The 27,833-nt window shown below is 40.6% G+C and overlaps 1 protein-coding gene across 1 annotated transcript; it reads right to left on the bottom strand.

Annotated features, from left to right (window-relative positions):
* Positions 1-391: 391 nt before the first annotated feature.
* On the bottom strand, positions 392-26,728 carry tmem147 (transmembrane protein 147). Its single transcript, XM_034175320.1, has 8 exons — positions 26,667-26,728; positions 21,874-21,985; positions 14,994-15,063; positions 9,700-9,765; positions 9,390-9,526; positions 9,210-9,294; positions 7,872-7,993; positions 392-1,771 (listed from the first exon to the last, which is right to left on the bottom strand). Exons 2-8 carry the CDS (start codon positions 21,948-21,950, stop codon positions 1,651-1,653), a joined length of 678 nt encoding a protein of 225 aa, XP_034031211.1. The 5' UTR covers positions 21,951-21,985; positions 26,667-26,728; the 3' UTR covers positions 392-1,650.
* Between the last annotated feature and the right edge of the window lie 1,105 nt (positions 26,729-27,833).

Raw genomic sequence — 27,833 nt, 5'->3', positions numbered from 1 at the left:
CCCCATTTTCATGACATTTTTTTTTCCATTTTGCTATTTATAATCCTCCCCCTTCTCTCAACACTAACCATAATCTAAGTGTGTCCCCTGCCCTAAACCTAACCATAACCCCCTATTTCATGCATCCATCACGCAAAGTGCCCCATTTTTGTGCCCCCGTCACAAACCCGTAGATTAATGTACTTTTCGTAACACCACCAGGAACAGCCGTGAGACTGGGTTGGTATGTGTGCATATCAGCTTACAGTCTGGACTGAGTTTCAGAGAATGAACCAATGAGAGGAAAAAAAAAAAAAAAACTTCACCAGCAGAAAACCAGTGATCAGATAAACACGAGCTGTAACACCCAACAGACAAAACAAGACATCCATCCTTTTTTCACTTCTTTAGCTCTTCATCCTCCTGTTCAATTGTCTGTATGTCTCCTTTCGGTTTTGCCTTCAGTGGCGTTGGTTTGTTAGATAAACGTTTCTGAAGATTAATCCTCCAAAATCCCCTCAAAGAACCATTTAATTATTTCAGCCCCAAAGGAGGCCAGGTGTGCTCGTTACTGCCTCTGCGCCGCTCATAGGTCTGGTCTTTGTTTGGTGTCACAGGAGGAGTGTGGGAATGGAACTGATAACATTTTGCCAAATGCAAATACAGGGTCGGGGGGAATGGAACTGATAACATTTTACCAAAAGCAAATACGGGGCTTTTAAAGAGAATCTGATCATTTTAGGGTTTTACCGCTAAATCAAAGTGATCATTTAAAAACAGCCCGAAGGTCACAGGAGGACGGAAACGGGTTTGATCTCATTTTACATCAAAACTGTAACTGGGTTTTAATATTTTGGGGCTTCTGTGTTAATAGTTTTCCACATGATGACCAAATTTGCAAAAAGCCATTTGACAAACTGTGCTGAAGTTATGTTTTGTCATGAAATCCACATTATGATTACACACACTGTGTCTGCAGCCTTCCACAAACTGACGCTCGTCTCAAAAACAAGTTACAGAGAGAGTCGTTTTCTTGTTTATCAGTTCTATCAGCGGTTCAGGAGGAATACTGTTGGATCAAAACATTTCCAGTTTACAGCAGTAAGAACATCTAAGTCCTGCTTAGGCTCTGAGGCTCACTGATGCCAGGGACAAGCCCCAGACTCCACACTGTGAAGCGGATCAGAGTCTATGACTGGACAGGACGCCAGACCAACTCGGGTTACTTCCCCAGCCAAGGCTGGTCACCCATTTACAGCCGGATCGGACTGGGTCGAGTCTGAAGAAAAGTGTCACGCAAAGACAAACCAGGAATCAAACTCACATCCACATACTGACAGTCCACACAATCCCCAAAAAGTATATATATATATATATGTGTGTGTGTGTAAATTCACTTTGCACCGCTGATATCTGAGTATTTGGTGGACTAAAAGCGTGGTATCGACCCAGAATGCATTTCTCCATGATGGCTCCAAGTCACACGTGTCATCCATGTTGGAAACACAGTGAGTCCCAGTTCTTCTGTTCGCAGATCAAACAGGTTCAACTCAAAACAAATGAAGTGGTGTTTTTTTTTCTCCCTCTGAATGTGAAGTCAGGTCCTGATTTATTAATGTCCTGTTCTGATCCGAGCCGGAACCAATTCTGATCCCAGCAGGGTGCCGAGGTTCAGTTACTGTGGACCAGAGTGACGAAGAGGAACAGTGAACACAGAGAGATGGCGCCGGTCAGCACGGCTTTCACCAACAACACCATCCAGCTGCCCAGCAGGAAGACGTGGACAAATAACCTGCAGACACAGAACGATACACCGAGGACATTACAAAGAGAGAGAGTGTGTGTGTGTTTATTAGTTCATTTTACTAGTATCTGGCAGTAAACTGACCATCTCTGGATTTTGGACAAAAGACATTTGAAGCCATCATGTTAAACTCTGGAAAACTCTTACTGGCATTTTTAATGACCTAACAATGACCTAACAGGGGAGGTGATGGTCTAGTGGTTAAGGCGCTGGACTTGAGACCACAAGATCTTTGATTCAAATCCCAGCTTGACTGGAAAAATCACTAAGGGCCCTCGGACAAGGTCCTTAATCCCCAAGTTGCTCCCGGTGTGTAGTGAGTGCCTTGCATGGCAGGACCCTGACATCGGAGTGAATGTGAGGCATTACTGTAATCAGTGTTGCCACAGTTACTTTGAAAAAGTAATCCAATTACTGATTACTCCTTGAAAAAGTAACTTAGTTACTTTACTGATTACTCAATTGTAAAAGTAACTAAGTTAGATTACTAGTTACTTTCCCCAGCTGCCAACAACAACCCTCTGCCACCTCAACATGACAATGATACTTGTTTTGCCAAAACTCACTTTATAGTCACCCTTTCTTAACTTCAATAAAAATAAATACAACCCCTGGCAAAAATTATGGAATCACCGGCCTCAGAGGATGTTCATTCAGTTGTTTAATTTTGTAGAAAAAAAGCAGATCACAGACATGACACAAAACTAAAGTAATTTCAAATGGCAACTTTCTGGCTTTAAGAAACACTATAAGAAATCAAGAAAAAAAGATTGTGGCAGTCAGTAACAGTTACTTTTTTAGACCAAGCAGAGGAAAAAAAATATGGAATCACTCAATTCTGAGGAAAAAATTATGGAATCACCCTGTAAATTTTCATCCCCAAAACTAACACCTGCATCATATCAGATCTGCCCATTAGTCTGCATCTAAAAAGGAGTGATCACACCTTGGAGAGCTGTTGCACCAAGTGGACTGACATGAATCATGGCTCCAACACGAGAGATGTCAATTGAAACAAAGGAGAGGATTATCAAACTCTTAAAAGAGAGTAAATCATCACGCAATGTTGCAAAAGATGTTGGTTGTTCACAGTCAGCTGTGTCTAAACTCTGGACCAAATACAAACAACATGGGAAGGTTGTTAAAGGCAAACATACTGGTAGACCAAGGAAGACATCAAAGCATCAAGACAGAAAACTTAAAGCAATATGTCTCAAAAATCCAAAAATGTACAACAAAACAAATGAGGAACGAATGGGAAGAAACTGGAGTCAACGTCTGTGACCGAACTGTAAGAAACCGCCTAAAGGAAATGGGATTTACATACAGAAAAGCTAAACGAAAGGCATCATTAACACCTAAACAGAAAAAAACAAGGTTACAATGGGCTAAGGAAAAGCAATTGTGGACTGTGGATGACTGGATGAAAGTCATATTCAGTGATGAATCTCGAATCTGCATTGGTCAAGGTGATGATGCTGGAACTTTTGTTTGGTGCCTTTCCAATGAGATTTATAAAGATGACTGCCTGAAAAGAACATGTAAATTTCCACAGTCATTGATGATATGGGGCTGCATGTCAGGTAAAGGCACTGGGGAGATGGCTGTCATTACATCATCAATAAATGCACAAGTTTATGTTGATATTTTGGACAATTGAAAGGGTGTTTGGGGATGATGAAATCATTTTTCAAGATGATAATGCATCTTGCCATAGAGCAAAAACTGCAAAAACATTCCTTGCAAAAAGACACATAGGGTCAATGTCATGGCATAGGGTCAATGTCAATGAGCAGATCTGATTTGATGCAGGTGTTAATTTGGGGGATGAAAATTTACAGGGTGATTCCATAATTTTTTCCTCAGAATTGAGTGATTCCATATTTTTTTTTCCTCTGCTTGGTCTACAAAAGTAACCGTTACTGACTGTCACAATCTTTTTTTCTTGATTTCTTATAGTGTTTCTTAAAGCCAGAAAGTTGCCATTTGAAATGACTTTAGTTGTGTCATGTCTGTGATCTGCTTTTTTTCTACAAAATTAAACAACTGAATGAACATCCTCCGAGGCCGGTGATTCCATAATTCTTGCCAGGGGTTGTACTTGTTTTATAAAAAGTAAAATAAAGACCTCTTTCTTGACCTCATATTTAACTGTTGACAGCACTGTAACAGTAAAACTTGCAATTTCTAACCTACATTGTTTAGAAATGTAACTATTAAATTCTAACATTTTTCTAACATTTAAATTCTCTCTAAACATTTTACTTGTCAAAATTATTATTATTATTATTATTTTAAGTAGTATTAGTAGTTGTAGTAAAAAAAAAAAAAAGGCTTCAAAATTGGACCTTTAATCTACGGGTGTTGTGGGGGGGCACATCCCTGCCCTACACCCCCATTCCAGCTGGATTCTCCCCTGCTTTGGCGTTTGAGCACAAAGAATGGATAACATTTATTTATGCAGAAAACATGATCAGATTTACAGGTAAGAAAGTTTTATTGCATTTTCACATCATGTGGTCCTCAGAAAGAGAGTTTAGGTGCATTTCAGTGGAAAATAGTGTTAGTTGTTGACGTGTCGCGGAGGATCAGCTGTTTTTAAAGAGCAGATACGGAGCAGCTCAGCATAAAAATGTCTTTGTAAAGCTCAGTGCAGGTGTGCTGTTGTCACCGTGTTTTAAGAGGTGAGGATGAGTCGTAGCTGCTGCAGAAAACTGTGGATGAAAAGCTCACAGCTCGCTTAAAGTGTGTAGTTCAGTCAAACCCCAACCTCCTGCCCACGGGCCAAGTTTAATGCTGCTATCGACCCACAATGTAAAAATAATAGTAACGCACAGTGACTTGGAGAAGTATCTTTAATCTGATTACTGATTTGGAAAGATTAACGCGTTAGATTACTCGTTACTAAAAAAAAGTGGTCAGATTAGAGTAACGCCTTACTTAGTAAGGCGTTACCGGCATCACTGATTGTAAAGCACTTTGATCGTCTGATACAGATGGAAAAGCGCTATATAAACGCAGTCCATTTACCATTTAACAAATAATTTATCGAGAAAAAAATAATAGAGTAAATAAATAATTCTGAAAACTAGAGTGAAATGACTTAAGACACTTGTACAAGATGTTGACAGTATTGCACATAGCTCTGAGTAACTGAAAACTCTGTTCATTATGGATTCATCCTGCAGAAGGAGGAGGAGTTATACAGTCTGAGTACCACAGGGAGAAAGGACCTCCTGTGGCGTTCTGTGGTGCACCTCGGTGGTCTCAATGTGGCTGAAGGTGCTCTGATAGGACATCAGTGTGGCATGCAGGAGGTGGGAGGTGTTGTCACGGATGGTGAGCAGTTTTCTCACCATCCTCCTCTCTGACATCTCACCACAGACTCCAGTTCCACCCCAGCACAGTGCCAGCTCTCCTGATGAGCTTGTTGAGTCTGTTTGTGTCAGCTGCCTTCAGCCTGCTGCCTCAGCAGCATAGAAGATGATGCTGGAGACCACAGAGTGATAAAACATCTGCAACATATTTCTGCCGACACTGAAAGATCTGAGCATCCTGAGGAAGTACAGTCGGCTCTGACCTTTCTTACACACAGCATCTGTGTTTACAGTGCAGTCCAGTTTGTTGTCTATGTGGACAGGTAGGTACTTGTAGTAGTCCACAATGTCCACCTCTGTTCCACTGATGGTAACTGGGTTTGGACGGGTCTTTTGTCTTCTGACATCCACCACCAGCTCCTTCATCTTAGATACACTGAGCTACAGGTACACTCCTGTACTCAGCCTCCTGGTCACTGCTGATGCAGCCCACAATCACAGAGTTGTCCAAAAACATCTGCAGGTGGCAGAACTGTGACCAGAACCTGAGTCTGGGTGTGAACAGAAAGGGAGACAGGACTGTCCCCTGTGGTGCCTCCGTACTGCTCTTGATGGTGTCGGATGTAATGTCTCGACACATCACATACTGTGGGTAGCCTGTGAGGTAGTTGGTAATTAAGGCCACCAGTGGAGCCTCCACCTTCATGTTCCGTAGCTTATCACTGAGCAGGGCAGGCTGGATGGTGTTGAACGCACTGGAGAAGTCAAAGAACATGACTCTAACGGTGCTGCCTGCCTCTTCCAAGTGAGAATAAGCTCTGTGCAGCATGAAGATGATGGCATCCTCCCCTCACCTGTTGGGCTGGTACGCAAACTGCAGGAGATCCAGCGATGACTGTGCAGAGGTGACTTCATAACATGTGATGTTAGGGCCACAGATCTGTAGTCATTAAGTGTGTTTGGGCTCTTCTTCTTGAGCAGAGGAACCAGACATGAGGATTTCCACCACTCAGGAACATCTGGCTCAGGCTCAAGTTGAAGATGTGCTGGAAAATCCCACACAGCTGGATAATCAGTACTCTGGGGCTGAGGCTGTCAGGACCTGCAGTCTTTCCTGGACTCCTCAGTTCTTGCTGCACCCTCTTCAGCTCCTCTCTGTCTCCACTCCTGAATGCAGCCTTCTTAATGTCTACCTTAATGTCCTAAGTTACCCACGGTTTGTTATTGGGGTAATGGCGCACAGTCTTAGTTGTGATGATATTGTCTGTACAGAAGAGTGCCAGTTTGCACCTCATTGTCACAAATGAGAGTGATTGAGGCACTTTTGATTAAGATAAAATCTCAAATGCACATCAAAAGGGTTTTTCCAATGTAAAATTAAAATGTCCACAAAACCCACAATCTGGATTAGATCCACATCAGACTTTGTCAGCTGATAGTGAGTGCCAGTCTGCACCTCACTTTCACATTTGAGAGTGATTGGGGCACATTTGATTAAGATATAATGTAAAATATACATTAAATGGTGTTTTCAATGTTAAATTTACATTAATGGCCACAAAAACATTGTTAGCCGATAAAGGACACCATCCTACATAATGAATGAAAGAAATTCATATGAAAGAAATTGTACTTTTTTTCTTTTACAGAGTTATACATTTTTTAAAATTTGTTCAATGTTAAAGACAGGGAATTTTCAAATTTTCCAAGATTTTTTCCTGACTTTGCCCTTTGACCTTGAAGATTGAATCAGTTCTTGCCTATCAAGATATCAATCTTCAGTAAAAATTTCATAATGATATATGAAAAATTGTGGGCAACAGGCCGTTCACAAACAGACAAACAAACAGGGGTGAAAACATTGGTGGAGGTAGTAAGTAATAGTTGTATCCTTACCCACCACATAAAATACCAGTCTCAAAGAATCCTAAAAATGGACAGATTTCATGGACAGCGGGTTGTTTAATGGGAGCTTTCAACATTGTGTTGTCTATTGACTCCCGGTAAGATAATAACAATCATAAAAAGGCAATCAAACTGGTGTCCAATCACTTCCAAATAAAGGTACTCAACAGAAAATAATGTATGTAATACATGTAATACATGTTATTTATTCGTTTTTTTATTTTTAATAAATTAGCAAAAAAAAAAAAAAAAAACACTTCACATTGTCATTATGGGGTACTGTGTGTAGAATTTTGCTGAAAAAAAAATTAATCCATTTAGTAATAAGGCTCTAACATAAAAAAAAAAATGTGTAAAAAGTGAAGTGCTGCGAATACTTTCTGAATGCATGGTAAGGATTATTGTGAATACATACAATGTGGGTCGTTCTGCTCTCAGTTCAGTGTGCTCTGTTGGGTGGGATGCGGACACTTGACCAATATGGTGAGTGAAGAATATTCAATTTCTTCACTTTGAGAAGCTTTTGGGTTTGTTTGGTACTATGTTTTGGATTATTATCCATTTGCACTGTGAAGAGCCGTCTGATCAGCCTCAGTCAGACCACCCAGGGCTTTGACCCCAGTGTGGGTAGCTTTTGTCTTTAGCTTTGTATGATAAACCATTTGACGTTTTTGGCCTCTAAAAGAAGATACTTAATCCTGAGTTACAGAGAGGGGGCGTCGCCTCACCGTCATCTGATCTGGACCGATGGATTTATGTGGATCTGCAGACGTGGTTCCACTGGGCTCAGCTTACTATCACATTCTCTGAATAAGTAGAAAACTGATCACATGTTTGTGTGTTTGTGAACTGATTGTGAGTCTTACTCCATTAAAAAGGCCTTGTAAACACACAGCGCCAGCAGAATCGTAACAGGAAGCCTGAAGCTCTTCGGAAGGTCGTATCGCGTAAACATCCACACCACTGCTGCCATGGCGATATAATGGACCTACAAAGAGAGAAATGATGGTAATTTATAAGTTGACATGAACATTACACATAATTTGTTGGACTGAATATAAAAGAGTCGAGTGAATTTTTTTTCAAAAACATTTTCCATACACATACTTTTAACTGAACAGTTGTTTTGAGTTGTTTGACATCATTTTTCAAAACAAATTCCAGAACAATTAGGTGGACACATTTCCATGTTACGTCATACTGCCTCTATGCGGTCAATAACACAAGTGCATGACTACAAAGTGAAATGTGCCCTTAGCAGCTCAATGCCAGTTTCAGCACACATTTCCGTACACTTAAACCTACATTCTGTGCATGCCATTTAATGTGTGAACACTTCAAAAAGGTCTCAGTTGGAAAATGTGCTTGATGGACAAAGATGACGCTCAACATCAGTTTTTAAGATCAGATGAGGGTCAAGGCTTCTGGATGAGACATCTAATCCATTGCAGGTTACTTCCCCAGCCAAGGCAGGTGTCATAGACCGAATGGTGTGCCCCTAAATATCGGTCCGCCTTTTGCATCTGCGCATGCGTCATTTCAGACTACAGCAGCACGTCTGAGACGGAGTCTCTTCACCCAAAGCAATCAAATGGATTAATGGGAATATTAACCAGCAGCTGATGAATGGAAAACCTCTTAAATCATTCTAAAGTCAGTTTAAAGCAGAAACAAGGCTGTTTTAAGCAAAAACGAGGCGATATTCGGTGACATATAGCTGCAGCGCTCTGATCGCTTTTTTCGTCTTTTATTACAAAATAATACTGAATTTATGTGGAAATTATTGTTGTACAAAAGCTTCAGATATCTGTCGCTGAGACAGATGATGACTGGAGTGCAGTTTGAAGCAGAAACGAGGGGATAATCCATGAACCGCGTTATCACGGGGGAGCGATTTTTAGGGGGACCGTTCGGTCTGCGAAACAGGTACCAGTTTACATCCTGGTGGATATGAAGTGTTTTGGAAAGACAGACACAGGTAGTCTGACCAAGGACTGAACCCAGCTCTATATGTTGGTATCCCAGCTCCTACCTGCTCTGCCATAAATACAAGAGTCTGTAGTAATTTTCATGAAAGTGATTATCAGACTAAGAATCTTTAAATATGCTCACATTAATGGGAGAGAGTGTCGTTAATTAGACAGAACATTTGATACGTGGACTGAATTTAGGGAAAACAGTAAGAAAACTGTCCATTTACTCACCAGACTGATGTTTGAGTCGAAGCTCATCTGTATGTATTTCCAGTCAAACTCGATCCCTCGGGCACCAACCCACAGAGGAAGACACCTACAGACCCACATCAGGACCGATAAAATCTAATTCAATTAAAATGCAGAAATTGTTGCGCATTAAAGTTTCATTTACAGTGTATCATCACTTGCCTGGACATCACAAGTTCGGCCGTAGCCCAGCCCATAGCCGCCACCATGATCTTATATTCTCCTTTCCCAGCATTACGGGACATCACAAGGTGGAGACCCAACAGGTCGGCCAAGTCCACTGTGGCCTTCATAAACTCCTATTAAAAGAACAACATTCATTTCAGCCTCTCTGAGTGCGCCGTCTTACAAATCTTTATCTGCGTTTAAGATGACTCTATCTTAGCAAACCCAACACACAATGCTGGTTTGTGGTAGTTCTTTCTTTCAGGCACATTTTACAACATTAAGCAAAATGGAGCTGAACACTCACCCCTACGAAGTCATAAACACCAGCTCCTCCTTCCCAGGTGGGGAAAAACGTAGCCAGGAACAGCATCTGAAACAGGATGTCAAAGACTTTTCACCTTTATCAGTAGTGAGAAGAGAAAAAAAAAATTCACACCTCTGTCACAGCCCAAATCAATGAATTCTGAAATACACAACGTCTTTAATAATGTCATGAACCTCAAACTAAACTAATCTATAATAGTAAGTCCGTTCGGCTGCTCCCTTGTTTGCACTCGGGGTCGCCACAGCAAATCCAAGGTGGATCTGCATGTTGAATTGGCACAGGTTTTACGCCGGATGCCCTTCCTAATCTATAATAATAACAAGAATTTCCTGCATCAGTTTTATTACTGCAATGCTGCACTTAACGGAACTGATGAGCCGTATATACGTTTAGGGGCGAAGGCGGGTCTTTGGCGCCTCAAAACCTGTTGCTTCGGGTAGATGGAACTTGTCAGCCTAGGAAGGCAGTTCATCTAGGAGAAGGAAACTCTGATCTCAAACCTCCGTTGCCTTGCAGCTATATCCAGTCTTAGAGTAAACCTTGGAGTAAACCTTGAAAGGCAGCCCACAAATTCTGCACCAGGCACCAAGAACAAAAGAAGAAAGAAGACTCCAGGTCTTCGTTTTGAAAGCTGGAACATCAGGACCATGTGCTCTAGCCTCTCAGCTGATCTGCAGCAAATTGACGATGCCTGCAAAACTGCCATGATTGACAGGGAACTCTCACGACTAAATGCTGACATTACCTGCCTCCAGTAAACTTGGCTGGCAGACAGCAGTACCATCAAGGAAGCAACTTACACCTTCTTTTGGCAAGGGAAGTACTTGGACAAATCCTGGTGGCAGGGTGTCGGTTTTGTTGTGAAGAACACCCTGGTCATGTGCAATGAGCCACCATCAACTGGCAGCGAGAGAATCCTTGCCCTCTGGCTTTGAATGAATGAATGAGTTTATTCAGCACGCACATAAACAAAACAAAACAAAATACCAACATAAACTCTTACTAACATAAATTAAAAAAAAACAAACAAAAGAAAAATACAACAATAACTCAGTTTCTCAAATTAGGTGCGGCCGAAAGGGCATGGGCTGAACCAAAAGCTTATAAACGCCCACCCCGTACACCCGTTACTATCCACAGTTAAATACACTCAAATAAGATAGAAATGAGAAAATAACATAACTAAACAGAATAGAACAATTTCATATTTATATTTTACATTTACATTTTATATCTACATTAGAATATAGTTAGGTACTAACAATTGCATCAATGGCATTCCATTATTTTCAATTCATTTAAAATTTAACACATTTTTACCTTCTAAGCAATTACAAATAGTCTTGCACCCTGATCATTACTGGCATAATGTCATACACCAAATATTGTTCAATGTCTATACAATAGTCTACACTTCTTACTAACTCTATTAACATTTTTACTCATTTATGTACTGTGCTAACATAATGTTTATATTTCTTTTTGAACTTATAAATGTTTCCACACAATTTAATGTGGTTGTCCAAATGATTCCATAATTTAACTCCACATACTGACACACACCAACTTTTCAGAGTAGTTCTTACATAATTTACTATAAAGTTACCACATCCCCTCAATTCATACTGTCCTTCTTTCTTACAGAACAGTTTCTGTATTACAGTTTCTGTATTACATGGCAGTTCATTTTTATTGGCTTTAAACATTAGTAATGCAGTATGAAACTTTACCAAATCAGTCATTTTTAATCATTCTGACCTGATAAACAATGCATTTGTGTGGTCTAGATATCCTACTTTATGCAAAATTCTAACTGCGCGTTTTTGTAATATAAGTTTCAACATGTTCAGACCCAGCCTCCATCATCAGTGCAAACACTCCAACCCAGAGGACAAAGACCAGTTCTACAAGCCTTCTTGATGTCCTGATAAGTCATTCACGCAGGTGCAGATAGAATCAAAAGACAAAAATTTCCTGTATATTTGTATTGCCAACTGTGTTGGTAGCATGGTCCAAGCAGAGGGTCACCCCTTTGAGTCTGGTCTAATTCTGCAACTAGTTCACACTAAATTTGCCAAGAATGGATCCACAGACACCCAACCTTTGATGTTTTCATGATGATATTTTAATATGCCACAGATCTGAAGCCTGTAAAATATTGTGATTGTGGAGACATTACACTAGCACTATTCTATTCTTGACTGACCTTTGACTGGAAAAGCTAGCAGGACCTTTAGCCACACTACGCATGCTCCTGCTGAGATAGTGACTTCACTTATTATCTACCTCTGAAGTCTATGAAATCCTCAACAGGGTGAATGTGTGAAAGGCGGCTGGCCCTGATGGCGTTCCTGGATGTGTGCTCAAGGTCTGTGCAGAGCAGTTGGCTGGTGTCTTCACTGACATCTTTAACAGGTCTCAAACCCACACTACTGTTCCCCCCATCTTTAAGTCTGCCACCATTGTTCAAGTGCCCAAACACACCACAGCCCTGACCCCCATCACTGCAAAATGTTTTGAGAGGCTGGTCCTCTCACAACTGAAATCCTGTCTGCTTGCTTCCCTGGACCCATATCAATTTGCCTGTCGCCCCAACAGATCAAATGAGGATGTCATCTCAACAGCACTCCACCTTGCCCTCACCAACCTGGAAGGCCCTAACACATATGTTAGGATGCTTTTCAATGACTTCAGTTCAGGATTTAACACCGTTATCCCCTCCAGGCTGATCTCCAAGCTCAGTCAGCTTGGCATCAGCAAACCACTCTAACTGGATGTGGACTTTTTAACTACCAGACCTCAGGCTGTTAAATGGGGACACCTCTCCTCTACAATCACACTGAACACAGGTGTGCCGGAAGGAACCATTGTCTTTTCACCCACAACTGTGTCCTTGTTTATGGCTTTAATGCCATAATCAAGTTCACAGATGATACCACAGTGGTGGGTCTGATTAGAGGGAAGGATGAGATAGCATACAGGGATGAGGTTCAGCCCTTGGCTACATGGCGTAAAGACAATAACCTGGCATGCAACACCTAGAAGACCCAGGAGATCACTGTGGACTTCAGCCAAGCCCAAAGCAAAACACACACCCCCATTCACATCAACAAAGACGTAGCGGAGTGTGTGTCAAGCTTCAAGTTCCTTGGGGTTCACATCTCAGAAAATCTCTGTTGGTCTCTCAACTTCTCCACCCTGTTCAAAAAAGCACATCAGCACCTACACCATCTACACACTCTCGATACAGGTACCTGCACAAGCAGGCTTAAGAAGAACTTCTTCCCAGATGTTGTTACACCACTGAACAAAACTCCACCTTCTGTCTAGCACATGTACTTTACCTTACCACAGTTTCATTGCACTGTCACAGTATATGTACGTCTGCACAGCATCTGTTCCTGCTTTACACAAATTATGTACTATATATTTTTTATCATGTAATTACCTCACTACAATCATCTGCACTCCTGTATATATCTATTCAAACACTATTGTATAGAGTGATGTTCATGTCACTGTAGTCACCTATTTATACATTACTGTACATACCCATCTGTATATTATCCATCTCCTATTTGTCAACATCACTCCAAACTGTACATATTACTTAATTGCAATTGGTATTTAATGCTTTTTTTGCACATATATATATTTAGATATCAGCTGCATTTCAATGTTCCTGTATTCTGCACAATGACAATAAAGTTGAATGTAATCGAATTACAACCCCAATTGTTTTACCCCGAAGCCATGCTGTTGTAAAACGTGCAGAATGTGGCTTGGCATTGTCTTGCTGAAAAAAGCAGGGACGTCCCTGAAAAAGACGTTGCTTGGATGTGCAAGTTGCCCATGCCATGGGCACTAACACACCCCCATACCATCACAGATGCTGGCTTTTGAACTTTGTGCTAGTAACAATCTGGATGGTCTTTATCCTCTTCTGTCCGGAGGACATGATGTCCATGATTTCCAGAAATAATTTGAAATGTGGACTCATCAGACCACAGAACACTTTTCCACTTTGCGTCTGTCCATTTCAAATGAGCTTGGGTCCAGGGAAGGTGGCAGTGTTTCTGGATGTTGTTGATGTTTGGCTTTCGCTTTGCATGGTAGAGTTTTAACTTGCACTTGTAGATGTAGCAACGAACTGTGTTAACTGACAATGGTTTTCTGAAGTGTTCCTGAGCTCACGTGGTAAGATCCTTTACACAATGATGTTGGTTTGTAATGCAGTGCTGCCTGAGGGATCGAAGGTCACGGGCATTCAATGTTGGTTTTCAGCCTTGCCGGTTACGTGTTCTCTAGATTCTCTGAATCTTCTGATTGTATTATGGACTGTAGATGATGGAATCCCTAAATTCCTTGCAACTGAACGTTGAGAAACATTGTTCTTAAACTGCTGGACTATTTTTTCACGCAGTTGTTCACAAAGTGGTGATCCTCACCCCATCTTTGTTTGTGAACGGCTAAGCCTTTTGGGGATGCTCCTTTTACATCCAATCATGACACTCACCTGTTTCCAAACAGGTGTTCTTTGAGCACTGATCAACTTTCCCAGTCTTTTGTTGGCCCATCCCAACTTTTTTGAAATGTGTTGCAGGCATCCATTTCAAAATTAGCAAATATTTGCACAAAAACAAAAAAGTTTATCAGTTTGAACATTAAATATCTTGTCTTTGTGGTGTATTCAATTGAATATAGGTCGAAGAAGATTTGCAAATCGCTGTATTCTGTTTTAATTTACATCTTACACAACGTCCCAACTTCGTTGGAATTGGGGTTGTAAATAGCTTGTTTAGGACGTTCCCATTGCAAGTCTCTAAACCTTTCAGAAATGTGCTGTTGTCACTGCACACTATTTTCTTGCTGAGGGCAAGTGCTTATATCACTGTACACATAAGATAATCGTTAGTCGTTTAGAGTTTTCAATCAGATCATTTCTGAGAGCAGTCACACCTTTAATTTAATGAATTAACTTGTATTGCTTTGTTGAGGCAGATAAATAAACAGAACTTAACCACAGGTAATGTTTACACTGAAGTATTCTGAAGTTAAAATAATAAACCCTCTGGTTTCTTCAGAGTGCAGTCGTTATACTCTTCAATCTAGCAATATTATCAAATTATATATTGTGATAAATATTGAAATCTATCAATACTGAGGGGTCGGGATGGATTGCTACAGTATATATATATATTTTTTTTTGCCGTATCTTCCAACACTAGTTAACAGGTCTGCTACACCTGTGGCTGATACAGCGTCTTACTTACCTTACACAGCTGAACGAACAGGTACGTAGCTCCAGCCTGAACACACCTCCAGAAAGCATTGTACTCTGATCTAAACAATAATTAAACAAGTACTTACAATACATGACTATGAAATGGGGGAACACATAATAACCAATGACTAACATTACTGTAAGTAACTTCCAGCAAAAACACAACATCCTCAGTGGAGCCAGTGGTGTGCACAGCTAACCAAAAAGTTAGCTTCGATAACAGCTAATCAGCTAACTGAAAAGTTATCTTTTATGAAGATAAACCACCCAAAAATTTATCGGAAGCTACAGCTAACTGATAACCGATAACTTTCAGTAAACTACTAACAAGCTGACTTTGAGTTTTAACACCACAATCGCTTCTAGTAGTATCAAAAGTGCCCACAAACCCAAACAATGAGTCAACACTTCTGTCTTTGCGCACCCTGCCCACTGCTGGAAGCTCCTGTTTACTACATACAAGGTCTATTAGAAAAGAAACCAACAGTTTTATTTTTTTTTAAAACTATATGGATTTGAATCACGTGTGATTACATCAGCCAAGCTTGAACCCTCGTGCGCATGCGTGTGTTTTTTCACGCCTGTCGGTGACATCATTCGCCTGTGAGCACGCCTTGTGGAAGGAGTGGTCCAGCCCCCTCGTCGGATTTTCATTGTCTGAGAAGTTGCTGAGAGACTGGCGCTGTGCTTGATCAAAATTTTTTCAAAAGCTGTGAGGCACATCCGAGTGGACATCATTCGATAAATTCAGCTGGTTTTCGGTGTAAATTTTAACGGCTGATGAGAGATTTTGGATTGTTTCTATCGTTGTAAGGCCTTCCCACGGAGCCGGACGTTGCGCAGCGCTCCGAGGCGACGTCGTCATCCTGTTTCAAGCTGAAAACCTCCAAATTTAAGCCTCTGTTGACCCAGGACGTCGTGAGAGAACAAAGAAGTTTCAGAAGAGCTCGGAATCAGCAGTTTATCCGGACATTCCACTGTTAAAGGAGATTTTTTTTAATGAAAGACGTGCGGATGGATTGGCGCGCCACAGGAGAAACACCTCCGTGTTGATAACCATTTGTAAAATCCAGGCGGCTTTTGATGGCTTTCAGTTGAGTATCTGAGAAATTGTTTAACAGCAGGGCATGTTCCAACTTGTCCTTAAGGCTTCCAACGGAGGTGTTTTTCCTGTGGCGGGCACGCGGTGCCGGCTGCGAGCCAATTTAATTTGAAATAATTTCAATAATTTGAAATAATGCACTAATTCTGAAGTTCTGTAACAAATGCAGAAACAATCCAAAATCTCTCATCAGCCGTTAAAATTTTCACTGAAAACCAGCTGAATTTCTCGAATGATGTCCACTCGGATGTGCCTCACAGTTTTTGAAAAAATTTTGATCAAGCACAGTGCCAGTCTCTCAGCAACTTCTCAGACAAAGGAATTCCAACAAGGGGGCTGGACCACTCCTTCCACAAGGCGTGCTCACAGGCGAATGACATCACCGACAGGTGTGAAAAAACTCTCGCATGCCCACGAGGGTTCAAGCTTGGCTGATGTAATCACACGTGATGGTTTTTAAAAAAAAAATAATAAGGTCGGATACTTTTCTCACAGACCTCGTATTCTGCAGCAGTGAAGCAGTTGAGAGGAGCAAAGCTCAACTCTACACAAACAAAAAACAAGTCATTATTCCTTAACAGGATACAGTAGTGCCGCCTTGAGGCAGTCTTGGAAAATAAAGCACTTATGACTTAAGGTTTTGAAATAAAATCAAATTATTCCGAATAGAATAACTCTATTAATGTCACTTCTGCCCTTTGTACAAAGTTAAAATATAACATATCTTTTAATTTGAAATAATGCACTAATTCTGAAGTTCTGTAACAAACGCAGACAGATGCCAAAGGGATTATGGGTAAATGGGCCTCCACTAACACTGATTGGTTGATTAATTCATTCTATGTAAAAACCAACACGTTAATGTGACGTGACGTGTCTGTTGGTATTTAAATGTGCTTTTGCAAAATATGACATTTTATTCATAATGTAAAAAAAAAAAAGCCATTTGCAAAAGCCAAAATTCAAGTTGTGATTTGATAACCTTCTGATATAACCAGGGTCAAAATTCATAGAACACTGCCACCTACAGATGTCCAGACACTCAGACCCTTACCCATAATTCTGTGTACCAGTTTTTTTTTGGGGGTTTTTTTTGCGCCAGAGAGTTCTGCAGTTTAAACAACAGAATCCACAACGACAATTGTAAATGCACATTATACAACCAAAATGTACATTTTTATTTCTTTAGCTGCAGCAAGAGGCTGCAACAACTCTCAGGCGTGCAACAGATAATGGGATATCTCAATACTTAGGTGAATACTGCCATGAACATAGCTGGTCTCACTACTGTTTTGTAAACTTTCCCCTTCACTCTTGCTGATATTCTTCGGTCACAAATCACTCCTGCCACCTTTCTCCACCCACTCCACCCTGCCTGCACTCTCTTCTTCACCTCTCTACCACACTCTCCATTACTTTGAACAGTTGACCCCAAATATTTAAACTCATCTACTTTCACCACTTCTACTCCTTGTAACTGCACTATTCCACTGGGCTCCCTCTCATTCACACACATGTACTGAGTCTTGTTTCTACTGACTTTCATTCCCCTTCTCTCCAAAGCATATCTCCACTTCTCCAGACTAGACACAACTTGCTCTCTACTCTCACTACAGATCAAAATGTCATCTGCAAACATAGTCTATGGGGACTCCTGTCTGATCTCATCTGTCAACCTGTCCATCACCACTGCAAACAAGAAAGGACTCAGAGCTGATCCTTGGTGTAATCCCACCTCCACCTTGAATGAGTCTGTCATTCCGACTGCGCATCTCAGCACTGTCACACTATTCTTGTACATGTCCTGCACTACCCTAACATACTTCTCTGCCACTCCAGACTTCCTCATACAATGCCACAACTCTTCTCTTGGCACCCTATCATAAGCTTTTTCTAAGTCCACAAACACACAATGTAACTCTTTCTGTCCTTCTCTGTACTTTTCCAACAGTATTCTCAGAGCAAACATTGCATCTGTAGTGCTCTTTCTCGGCATGAAACCATATTGCTGCTCACAGATCTTCACCTGTTTTCTAAGCCTAGCTTCTACTACTCTTTCCCATAACTTCATGTTGTGGCTGATCAGCTTTATGCCTCTGTAGTTACTGCAGCTCTGCACATCACCCTTGTTCTTGAAAATAGGAACCAGCACACTTCGTCTCCACTCCTCAGGCATCCTCTCACTTTCCAAGATTTTATTAAACAATCTGGTTAGAAACTCTACTGCCATCTCTCCTAGACATTTCCATGCCTCCACTGGAATGTCATCTGGACCAACTGCCTTTCCACTCTTCATCCTCTTCATAGCAGCCCTCACGTCTTCCTTGCTAATCTCTTTTACTTCCTGATTTACTCTCACCACATCATCCAGCCTTTTCTCTCGCTCATTTTCTTTATTCATCAACTCTTCAAAACATTCCCTCCACCTTCTCAGCACACACTCTTCACTTGTCAGCACATTACCATGTGCATCTTTTACCACCCTAACCTGCTGCACATCCTTTCCAGCTCTGTCCCTTTGTCTGGCCAATCGGTACAAGTCCTTTTCTCCTTCCTTACTATTCAGCTTCTTGTACAGCTCGCAATATGCCTTTTCCTTTGCTTGTGCCACTTCTCTTCTCGCCTTACGCCGCATCTCCTTGTACTCCTGTCTACTTTCTTCATCTCTCCGACTATCCCAAAACTTTTTCGCCAACCTCTTTCTCCTTATGCTTTCCTGGACCTCTTCATTCCACCACCAAGTCTCCTTGTCTTCCTTCCACTGTCCAGATGTCATACCCAGTACTGCCCCAGCTGTCTCCCTCACCACATCTGCAGTACTTTTCCAGTTGTCCAAAATTGCTTCCCCTCCAACTAGTGCTTCTCTCACCTGCTCGCTAAATTTCACACAACAGTCTTCCTCCTTCAGCTTCCACCATCTGATCCTTTGTTGAGCTCTCACTCTCTTCTTCTTCTTTACCTCTAAAGTCATCCTACAAACAACCATCCTATGCTGTCTAGTGACACTCTCTCCTGCTACCACCTTACAGTCTGTGATTTCTTTTAGCTTGCATCTCCTATAAAGAATGTAGTCCACCTGTGTGCACCTTCCTCCGCTCTTATATGTTACCCTGTGCTCCTCCCTTTTCTTAAAGTAGGTATTCACCACAGCCATTTCCATCCTTTTTGCAAAATCAACTACCATCTGTCCTTCCCCATTCCTATCCTTGATACCATATCTACTCATTACTTCCTCATCACCTCTGTTCCCTTCACCAACATGCCCATTGAAGTCTGCTCCTATCACCACTCTTTCATGCTTGGGTACACTCTCCACCACCTCATCTAACACACTCCAGAAATCTTCTTTCTCCTTCATCTCACAACCTACCTGTGGGGCATATGCACTGATGATATTCATCATCACCCCTTCAATTTCCAACTTCACACTCATCAGCCTGTCAGACACTCGCTTAACCTCCAACACACTTTTAACATACTCTTCCTTTAAAATGACCCCAACACCATTTCTCTTCCTGTCCTCACCATGGTACAACAACTTGTACCCACCGCCAATGCACCTGCTCTTACTTCCCTTCCACTTGGTCTCTTGCACACACAATATGTCTACCTTTCTCCTCTCCATCATATCAGCCAGCTCTCTCCCTTTACTAGTCATACTACCAACATTCAAAGTCCCCACTCTCATTTCCACCCTTCTAGTTTTCTTCTTCTCCCGCTGTTCGTGGCAATGTTTTCCTCCTCTTCTTCGTCGTCTTTGCCCAGCAGTAGCCCAATTTCCACCGGCACTTAAAGGTTTTTAACTGTTAATGCTTTATTCGCTTCACCTGCAAAAACATACTAGCGATCTAAAAATTATAAGACCAAAATTTATCGGATAATTGGTCCAATGATGGTTTTCAAAGTTATCTGAAAAGCTAATCCGATAATGAAAAGATTAGCTTCGATAATTAGTGGATTAGCGGAACTGTGCACACCACTGAGTGGAGCTAAATAATGACAATTACATGAATGCATTTAAATCATGAACAAGTTTCTGACCCAGATAAAGTCTAAAATTAAACCATTTAATCACAGATAAATCCTACACAAGGTTTCATATCACCTATGACACAGTTTCACAAGTGCTAGACCCCATTGTGTAGTTGTAAGAGGATTTTTTTTTTTTTTTAATTGGGGATCTAAATCTTAAACGTTTAATCAGCTTACCCGCAGACCACCCAGTCTCCAAACATTCTGCTCAAACTGACAAGTACATATACTGTATAGTTTCATAATATATTCATATGAGCAACTCCACAGTTATGGAATTATAATCTGATGAAATGTTTAATAGTGAGCTCCAGAGCTGGGTACCAATTCAAATTTCAAGAACTGATTTGATTCCAATTCTTAAGATTCAGAATTGATTATTTCGATTCGATTTGATATTGATTTGTTATTAAAACCGTTTTTGAGCTGTTAACTAATTGTCTAGTTATGCAACATAATGCCATTATATAGACATTTGACAGCAAATTAATGAAGTATTGGTAGTTAATAATGACGGCTATAAGACTGATGGCACAGACCATCACCCTCCCAGAATGATAGAGTATTTTACAAACATACTGAAGGGCAGAGTTACTGAACAGATCCAGGGCAACCAAAAGAGGACACCAGAGGTACCTGGTTCATTGGCCCTGACACAGGTACATTTCTACACCCTTCCATGTAAAGCTGCAACAAAAATAAAAAAAACACACTATGGCTTTACATCACAAAATATGACCCTCAAAATTCAGGCAATAGTGTTTCAGAGAGTTGTAAATTAAAAATTTTCCATGGGCAAACGATCCCGGTCTCCCCTACAAACACTAGCGTCTGCAGCGCAGCATGATGCAGGAGAACCTTTACCACAGCAAATGCTGGTGGAAAAGAGACTGACTGAAACGTCAGTCCACACCAGTGAACCCTCATGCGAGAAATGAAAGAAAGAAAGAAAGAAAAAAAAAAAACCACGACTGTGAATTAAATGGCGGACTTTTCTCTTTTCTTGCCCGCAACAGACAAGAGTCCCGGTTGTCATGACTGACATGTACGAGAAGAACTGCATCTCACAATTCATGTTTTAGTGTTAACTATTTTATGGGATATGAAAAGATTTGATTTTCCAATGTATTGCAATAATTTCTGTCCTGACATATCAATATTAAACTGACAGAAATAATTTGGAAATATCTGGAAATGACCATACTATATGACAAAGTTATTGCGAGCAAAATCTTTAAAGGCTGTGTGCTACCAGTAAAAATTATTAGAGTTTTATGAAATTGTACATGATGTGTTTTTATGTTAGGTACAACAAATTTAGAGGGTGAGACGAAGTTTTTTTTTTTTTTAAATTTTGACCATTTTTATGGACCACCCTAATATATATATATATATATATATATATATATATATATAAATCGATCTTTGGATGTGTGAATCGATCTGTGGGAATTAAAATGAGAATCGTTTAAAAAACAGCGAATCGATCTTTTCATCCCAGCACGTGAGCTCAAATATGGCCAGATTTTGCTGTCATTGTAATTCCGTTACCTTTGAATTGCTCATATAGCCCATAAGTAAATTATATTCACAAACATAGACCTAATGACTTGTGTTATCAACTCGATGAGTCATTGACATCACAAAACACAACAGTATGATCTTAGTCCATAAATGCACCGACAGGATGCAGACCGCACAGTCATGCATCAACTGTCATTCTTCAGACACTTACAGTCCGCTGCACTTGTATGTGATAAAATAAGGAAAATAAGCCAATGCAAAGCAGTTCCCAAAGTGAAACAGTGTCATGATGTCCAGTCCACGGTGTCGGCCGCTTCAGCTCCCTGTAAGAAAGAAAGAAATCAGGACCTCACTCACTCACTCACTCACTCACACACACACACACACACACACACACACACACACACACACACACACACACACACACACACACACACACACACACACACACACACACACACACACACACACACACACACACACACACACACACACACACACACACACACACACACACACACACACAAATGCGAACCGGCTTGAAATACATTACAAATTGAATGCTTTATTATCTGGCTGCAAAGCCAGAAGGGAAATATTAAGATGCACTCCGTCTCTCCACCCATCACACTTCCTTGTACACAACAACTGAATTTCCCTCCGGGATCAATAAAGTATCTATCTATCTATCTATCTACAACATGAATAAAGTTTAACTGACTTTCACTGAATTTGAAGCAGACATCCTACGTGATGATGGGTTTGAATGTGAACATGACCGGGTTTCCCCAAGAATGTCCAAGGACTGCCAATGTTACGAAAAATACAACTACAGTTAACATAAGTTAACCTCCTCATGTTTTAGTAGTGTGTGTGTGTGTGCGCGCGCGCACGCTGGTATTTAAATAATATTTCTAAGATAGCCACTCAACCAGACTTTCTGAATGTACTCGCTGTGACGCCTAACATGAGCATGAGAGATTCATGAAAGAACTGCGGGAGGTCTGGGGGGGGGGGCTGGGCCATATGCACAAGCTGCGGGCGAGCGTGCCACAACAGCGGAGATGATCGGAGAGGAACAGCCCCTTCTGGAAGTGGCTGAGCTGCTGCCAGCCTGGCCACAGTTGCAGGCGGACCCGGCACCACGAGGGGGCGTTTGGGGGCGACGCCCCCTCACGTCATCAACCTCGCCCCCTCGGATGTGAGAGTTGTCAAAAATAAAAATAAAAAAGAGAGAAAAAGAAATACTGGAAAATATAGCGCCTCGCAGTTTCGCAGATTTTTTTTAGTCCAATTTTGCATGCTTTTTTTTTCTTTTTTTAATTTTTTTTTTACAGCGCATTGTGCTCTGCATCCTCATCAAGCAGGCCGGTGTTCTGTCGAGATGACGGGACACCTGTTGCGGCACCGTGAAGGGAGAGTACGTGCATTGTGTTCTGCGTGTCTGTTTATAAGAATCTTCTCACCCAGAAGAAAAGAAGAGCGCCAACAACTACCCATAACTGTGTTCTTCACTCAGAAAAAGACACCTGCAGCGAGGTGTGAGTGGAAAAAGCTGCGACAATGGCGCAGCGCCAGGACGAAGAGGCACGCTCAGAGGAACTGTGAAATACTGGTCAGTCACTATTAATAATTTCTTATGTGTCCAACCTCGTACGTTGATCGTTAAAATTAAATTCGTTAGTTCAAAAATCCATTATAATTATTTATAGGACGTTCTATTTTTATTTCTCAAATAAATGTTTGGGCTTGAAAACAGGTTGGTCTTATTTTCTACTAAGGTTTGAACTTTGAGAGTGTTTACACACGAGAGAAAAGTGAGAAAATGTTAATGCCTGTATAAGAAAAGTGTATAAAGTGTGTAGTGAGGGGTTTTACAGCCTTAAAACGTCTATAATAATTGTAAAAAATAACGCTGACTACTTCGCGGATTTCGCCTATTGCGGGCTATTTTTAGAACGTAACTCCCACGATAAACGAGGGACCACTGTATATGTACATGAAAGGTTTATCTTTGACCCGCTGTGTGACTGTCATGCCCAATTGCGCTGTGTTTGCGCTTGTGATGGAGGGCTGTATGTGGGGTTAATCTACTGTCTCGTGTCGTTTCTCAGATCAGTTGTTGGTTTGGTTTTGTGATATGCAGGAGATCACTTGACCGAGAGTCTACACATTCAAATAATTAAAAAAATACTGTCATCACTCTTTACTCTTACTCAGTCAGTCTCTTACAACGGTGTAGCCTAAATACACAAGCTTTCTAGGAGCGCACCCAATTCATTACGCACGCTCAGAGGCACGTACCCTTCCGGTGCGCACTTTTTTTTGGGGGGGGGGGCGACCCCGCCCCCTGTGGTAAACTCATCGCCCCCTTAATATTTTTTTTCTGGCACCAGGCCTGGTTGCAGGCAAACATCAAGATTTCTGAATGTATGCATTTAATGTTTTTTGTTGTTGTTGTTGTTTTTAATTGAGGCAAACAATTCTGCAGGAGTGGAGCCCACAGCACTGTGCCACTTTCAGTCTTTTGTTTAAATCTGGATCTCTCTCTCTCTCTCTCTGAGGACATGCAATAGGAGTTCTTTGATGTGCTCATTGTGAGGATGCATGAACAAGCAAGATCTATGAGGCCATTCTTCCATTAAACAATACACAATGCTCATATCCAGCTCCAACAGCAAACATATGGATCTTTAAACTGGGGAAAATCTTTTTGCTAAATGCTGTGGAAATGTGACATCTTATGCCCATCAGAGACCAAATGCAGGAGGATGTACACTGTGTGTGCATCTTGGAGCCAACGTGACCCGTAATTGCAGGTATAGAAAATGGATGGATCGATTATATACTGGATATGGAAAAAAAAGACACTTGATCCAGCAGAGAAATCATTCTGTAAATTGATGAGTGTGCTGTAGGCTTTATTAATGTTATTATTTATTTTAAAAAGTGGGAACATATTTCCACAGTCTATTCACATGGAAGACACTAGGATAATAAGAACTGAACACTTGGGCGCAAACGTGTCATTTGTGTTCAGCTGTGACAGGCTGTAATGACTTTAAAGAATTTTATGATTTTCGTGTATCATATGAGGAATTTTCCTATGTTATTAAGGCCATCCCATTATCTGTTGTACAGCTTTGTCAAAACTCTGCTGATTAGAATACTGTACTAATTGTTCATCTTCTTAATACTGTCTGTGGTAAAGTATGTATCGGGTCACACAGAAATAACAGAGCAATTAAGGTGTTGTTCCAAAATGTAGCCTCAACAAAACCTTACATTACTTCTTATTGTTACTCTCTTCATTGGCTTCCTGTTAATTCTAGAATAGAATTTAAAATTCTTCTTCTTACTTATAAGGTTTTGAATAATCAGATCCCATCTTATCTTAGGGACCTCATAGTACCATATCACCCCAATAGAGCGCTTCGCTCTCAGACTGCAGGCTTACTTGTAGTTCCTAGGGTTTGTAAGAGTAGAATGGAAGGCAGAGCCTTCAGCTTTCAGGCTCCTCTCCTGTGGAACCAGCTCCCAATTCAGATCAGGGAGACAGACACCCTCTCTACTTTTAAGATCAGGCTTAAAACTTTCCTTTTTGCTAAAGCTTATAGTTAGGGCTGGATCAGGTGACCCTGAACCATCCCTTAGTTATGCTGCTATAGACTTAGACTGCTGGGGGGTTCCCATGATGCACTGAGTGTTTCTTTCTCTTTTTGCTCTGTATGCACCACTCTGAATTTAATCATTAGTGATTGATCTCTGCTCCTCTCCACAGCATGTCTTTTTCCTGGTTCTCTCCCTCAGCCCCAACCAGTCCCAGCAGAAGACTGCCCCTCCCTGAGCCTGGTTCTGCTGGAGGTTTCTTCCTGTTAAAAGGGAGTTTTTCCTTCCCACTGTCGCCAAGTGCTTGCTCACAGGGGGTTGTTTTGACCGTTGGGGTTTTTCCGTAATTATTGTATGGCTTTGCCTTACAATATAAAGCGCCTTGGGGCAACTGTTTGTTGTGATTTGGCGCTATATAAATAAAATTGATTTGATTTGATTTATTGGGCACAATTCAAGGACAATATTCCACAAAGTTAGAGAAATTTCCTTTAAAATATTGCATAAAAATATACCCGTTAGATTCTATATGACAAAATTTAAAAAAAGATATTGATACATCTTGCTCCTTCTGTTCTCTGGTGCCCGAAACGGTACCACATCTATTTTGATACTGTGACATGACAAAAAAAAAAAAAAAAACTATGGAAGGATGTTGCAAAATATTTTTCTATAACATTACAATGTCATTTTGATTTAAAGTACGAGCACATTGTATTTGGGTATCATACCCGTCAGTCACAAAAGGATGAGGATAAATTCTTTATTGTTAATCAAATTTTATTACTGGTCGAATACTATATTCATAGAGCAAAATTTGCAGGTGAAAGGCCTCTATTTTCTGTGTTCATAAAAACTCTTAAGTTATACTTCCAATCGATTGCCAATTTGGAAAATGTGAAAGCTCTGAAAACGTTGAATATCTGTGAAAAGTATCATATTGTTTAAATTTATTGATATCTTAAGCTAATGTGAACTGCAAGTGATTTTCAGATACAATATGCTCTTCTATTGTTACACATGGCGGGGACCCCCCCTGATACATAATACACATATATTGTGCCTGCAAAAAAAATAAAAAAATAAAAATAATGAATGAATGAATCCTCTGAGCCTGGCTTTCAAGGCAGACCTGCTGAAGTCGGTTAAAGTGACCACGACAATCCATTTAACACATCGGATATTCAAACAATGTACAAGATTACAATGAAGCGATCGGCTATCTTCGCTTAGCTTATTTTAGTTTAGCTTAGAACAACCTTTAAGGTGTGTGGAGCAGCTAATGAAACCTGGAGAAATGTCTTCAACCAACACATTCACAAACATGTGAAATTTTAAAACGCTGTCATTTAAAGTGAATTTACAGCGAGGGCACTTATAAAAAACGAATCTCACCTCAGAAGATCAAAAACAGCGAGCGACCGGAAAAAGAAACAAGTTGTTGGTTCAACCTCTAAAAGACTCCGATGGGCTTCTTCCGTCCCACTGGCTAATATGTTGAAAGCAACTCAGCCGCCATATTACCACTCCCTACTGACAAGTTCCATAATCTCTTGCACGCCAGAGAGTAGCCAGACAACCATAGACGTCATAAAGAGACATACATACTGTATGTCTGAGTGGTCTGTTGCTGAGTAACCAAGATTCAGTACCATGTCCTACCAAGTACCCAATGTTAAGTCTCATGGAAAATCTTCGTTTAACTATACAAGTGTTTTGTTATGGAATCAATTACCTAGTCATGTACAGAGTCAAAGGAGCAGGTCTCTTTTTAAACACCTAATCAGACAATTTTTATTTGATAACCTCAATGCTGAGGAATCTAGTTCTTTTATATATTATTAATTTTTTTTTAAATAGTATACTATTTAGGTACTTTTTTTTTTCACCTAGTCACAAATTCATATGTTCTCTTTACATTGTTAAAAACAATTTTTTTGTACCCATGTTGATTATGTACTGTATCTGTTTTTTTATATAAGGACCACAATGGAAATAAGCGTTTGCGTTTTTTTTTTTGTGTAATCCTTTCATTTTAATGTTACTTGTATACAATATTTGTTATTGTTATACAATGTACATTTTAATAATAAAATCAATCAATCAATCAATCAATCAATCAATCAATCAATCAATCAATCTCCCCGACATAAACAAGCCCTGAGTGACATCACAAAGCAGGCTACATTTTCACCTCAAACATAATCTTTGTACCAACAAAGCCTCAAACTGTCCCTTTAGGTGTGTGTGCACAGTTTACAGCTTGTGGGATCATTGGGAGTGAGCAGACAAACATCTGACTTGATTCTGAATCAGCAGCAGGCTCGGACTGATAATCTGTGATTTTGGGCATTTGCCCGGTGGGCCGCTGCACGTTTAGACGTGCGTGGGCCGGCCGTCCCATATTTGGGTGATTCTTAGACTACGGGCACTTTTATGTCCCTTGATCATCATGTTTTATGAAAAAAAGAAAAAAAGGGGAAATTTCACACTTCTATAGTTATCTTTACAATGAAAGTGTTTTAAGAAATTTGTCCTAGTAGTCTATGATGACTTTTTCAC

Source organism: Thalassophryne amazonica, chromosome 7 (assembly GCF_902500255.1).
Source record: "Thalassophryne amazonica chromosome 7, fThaAma1.1, whole genome shotgun sequence".
Taxonomy (NCBI): domain Eukaryota; kingdom Metazoa; phylum Chordata; class Actinopteri; order Batrachoidiformes; family Batrachoididae; genus Thalassophryne; species Thalassophryne amazonica.
This window is presented reverse-complemented; position numbering and strand designations above follow the sequence as displayed.

Coding starts and splice junctions, on each gene's coding strand:
- tmem147 (XM_034175320.1), bottom strand. CDS start 21,950: ATGACACTGTTTCACTTTGGGAACTGCTTTGCATTGGCTTATTTTCCT. Junction 9,766..14,993: donor TGTTCGTTCAGCTGTGTAAG/GTAAGTAAGACG, acceptor ATCCTGTTTCAG/ATGCTGTTCCTGGCTACGTT. Junction 9,527..9,699: donor GTGTTTATGACTTCGTAGGG/GTGAGTGTTCAG, acceptor TTCTTTTAATAG/GAGTTTATGAAGGCCACAGT.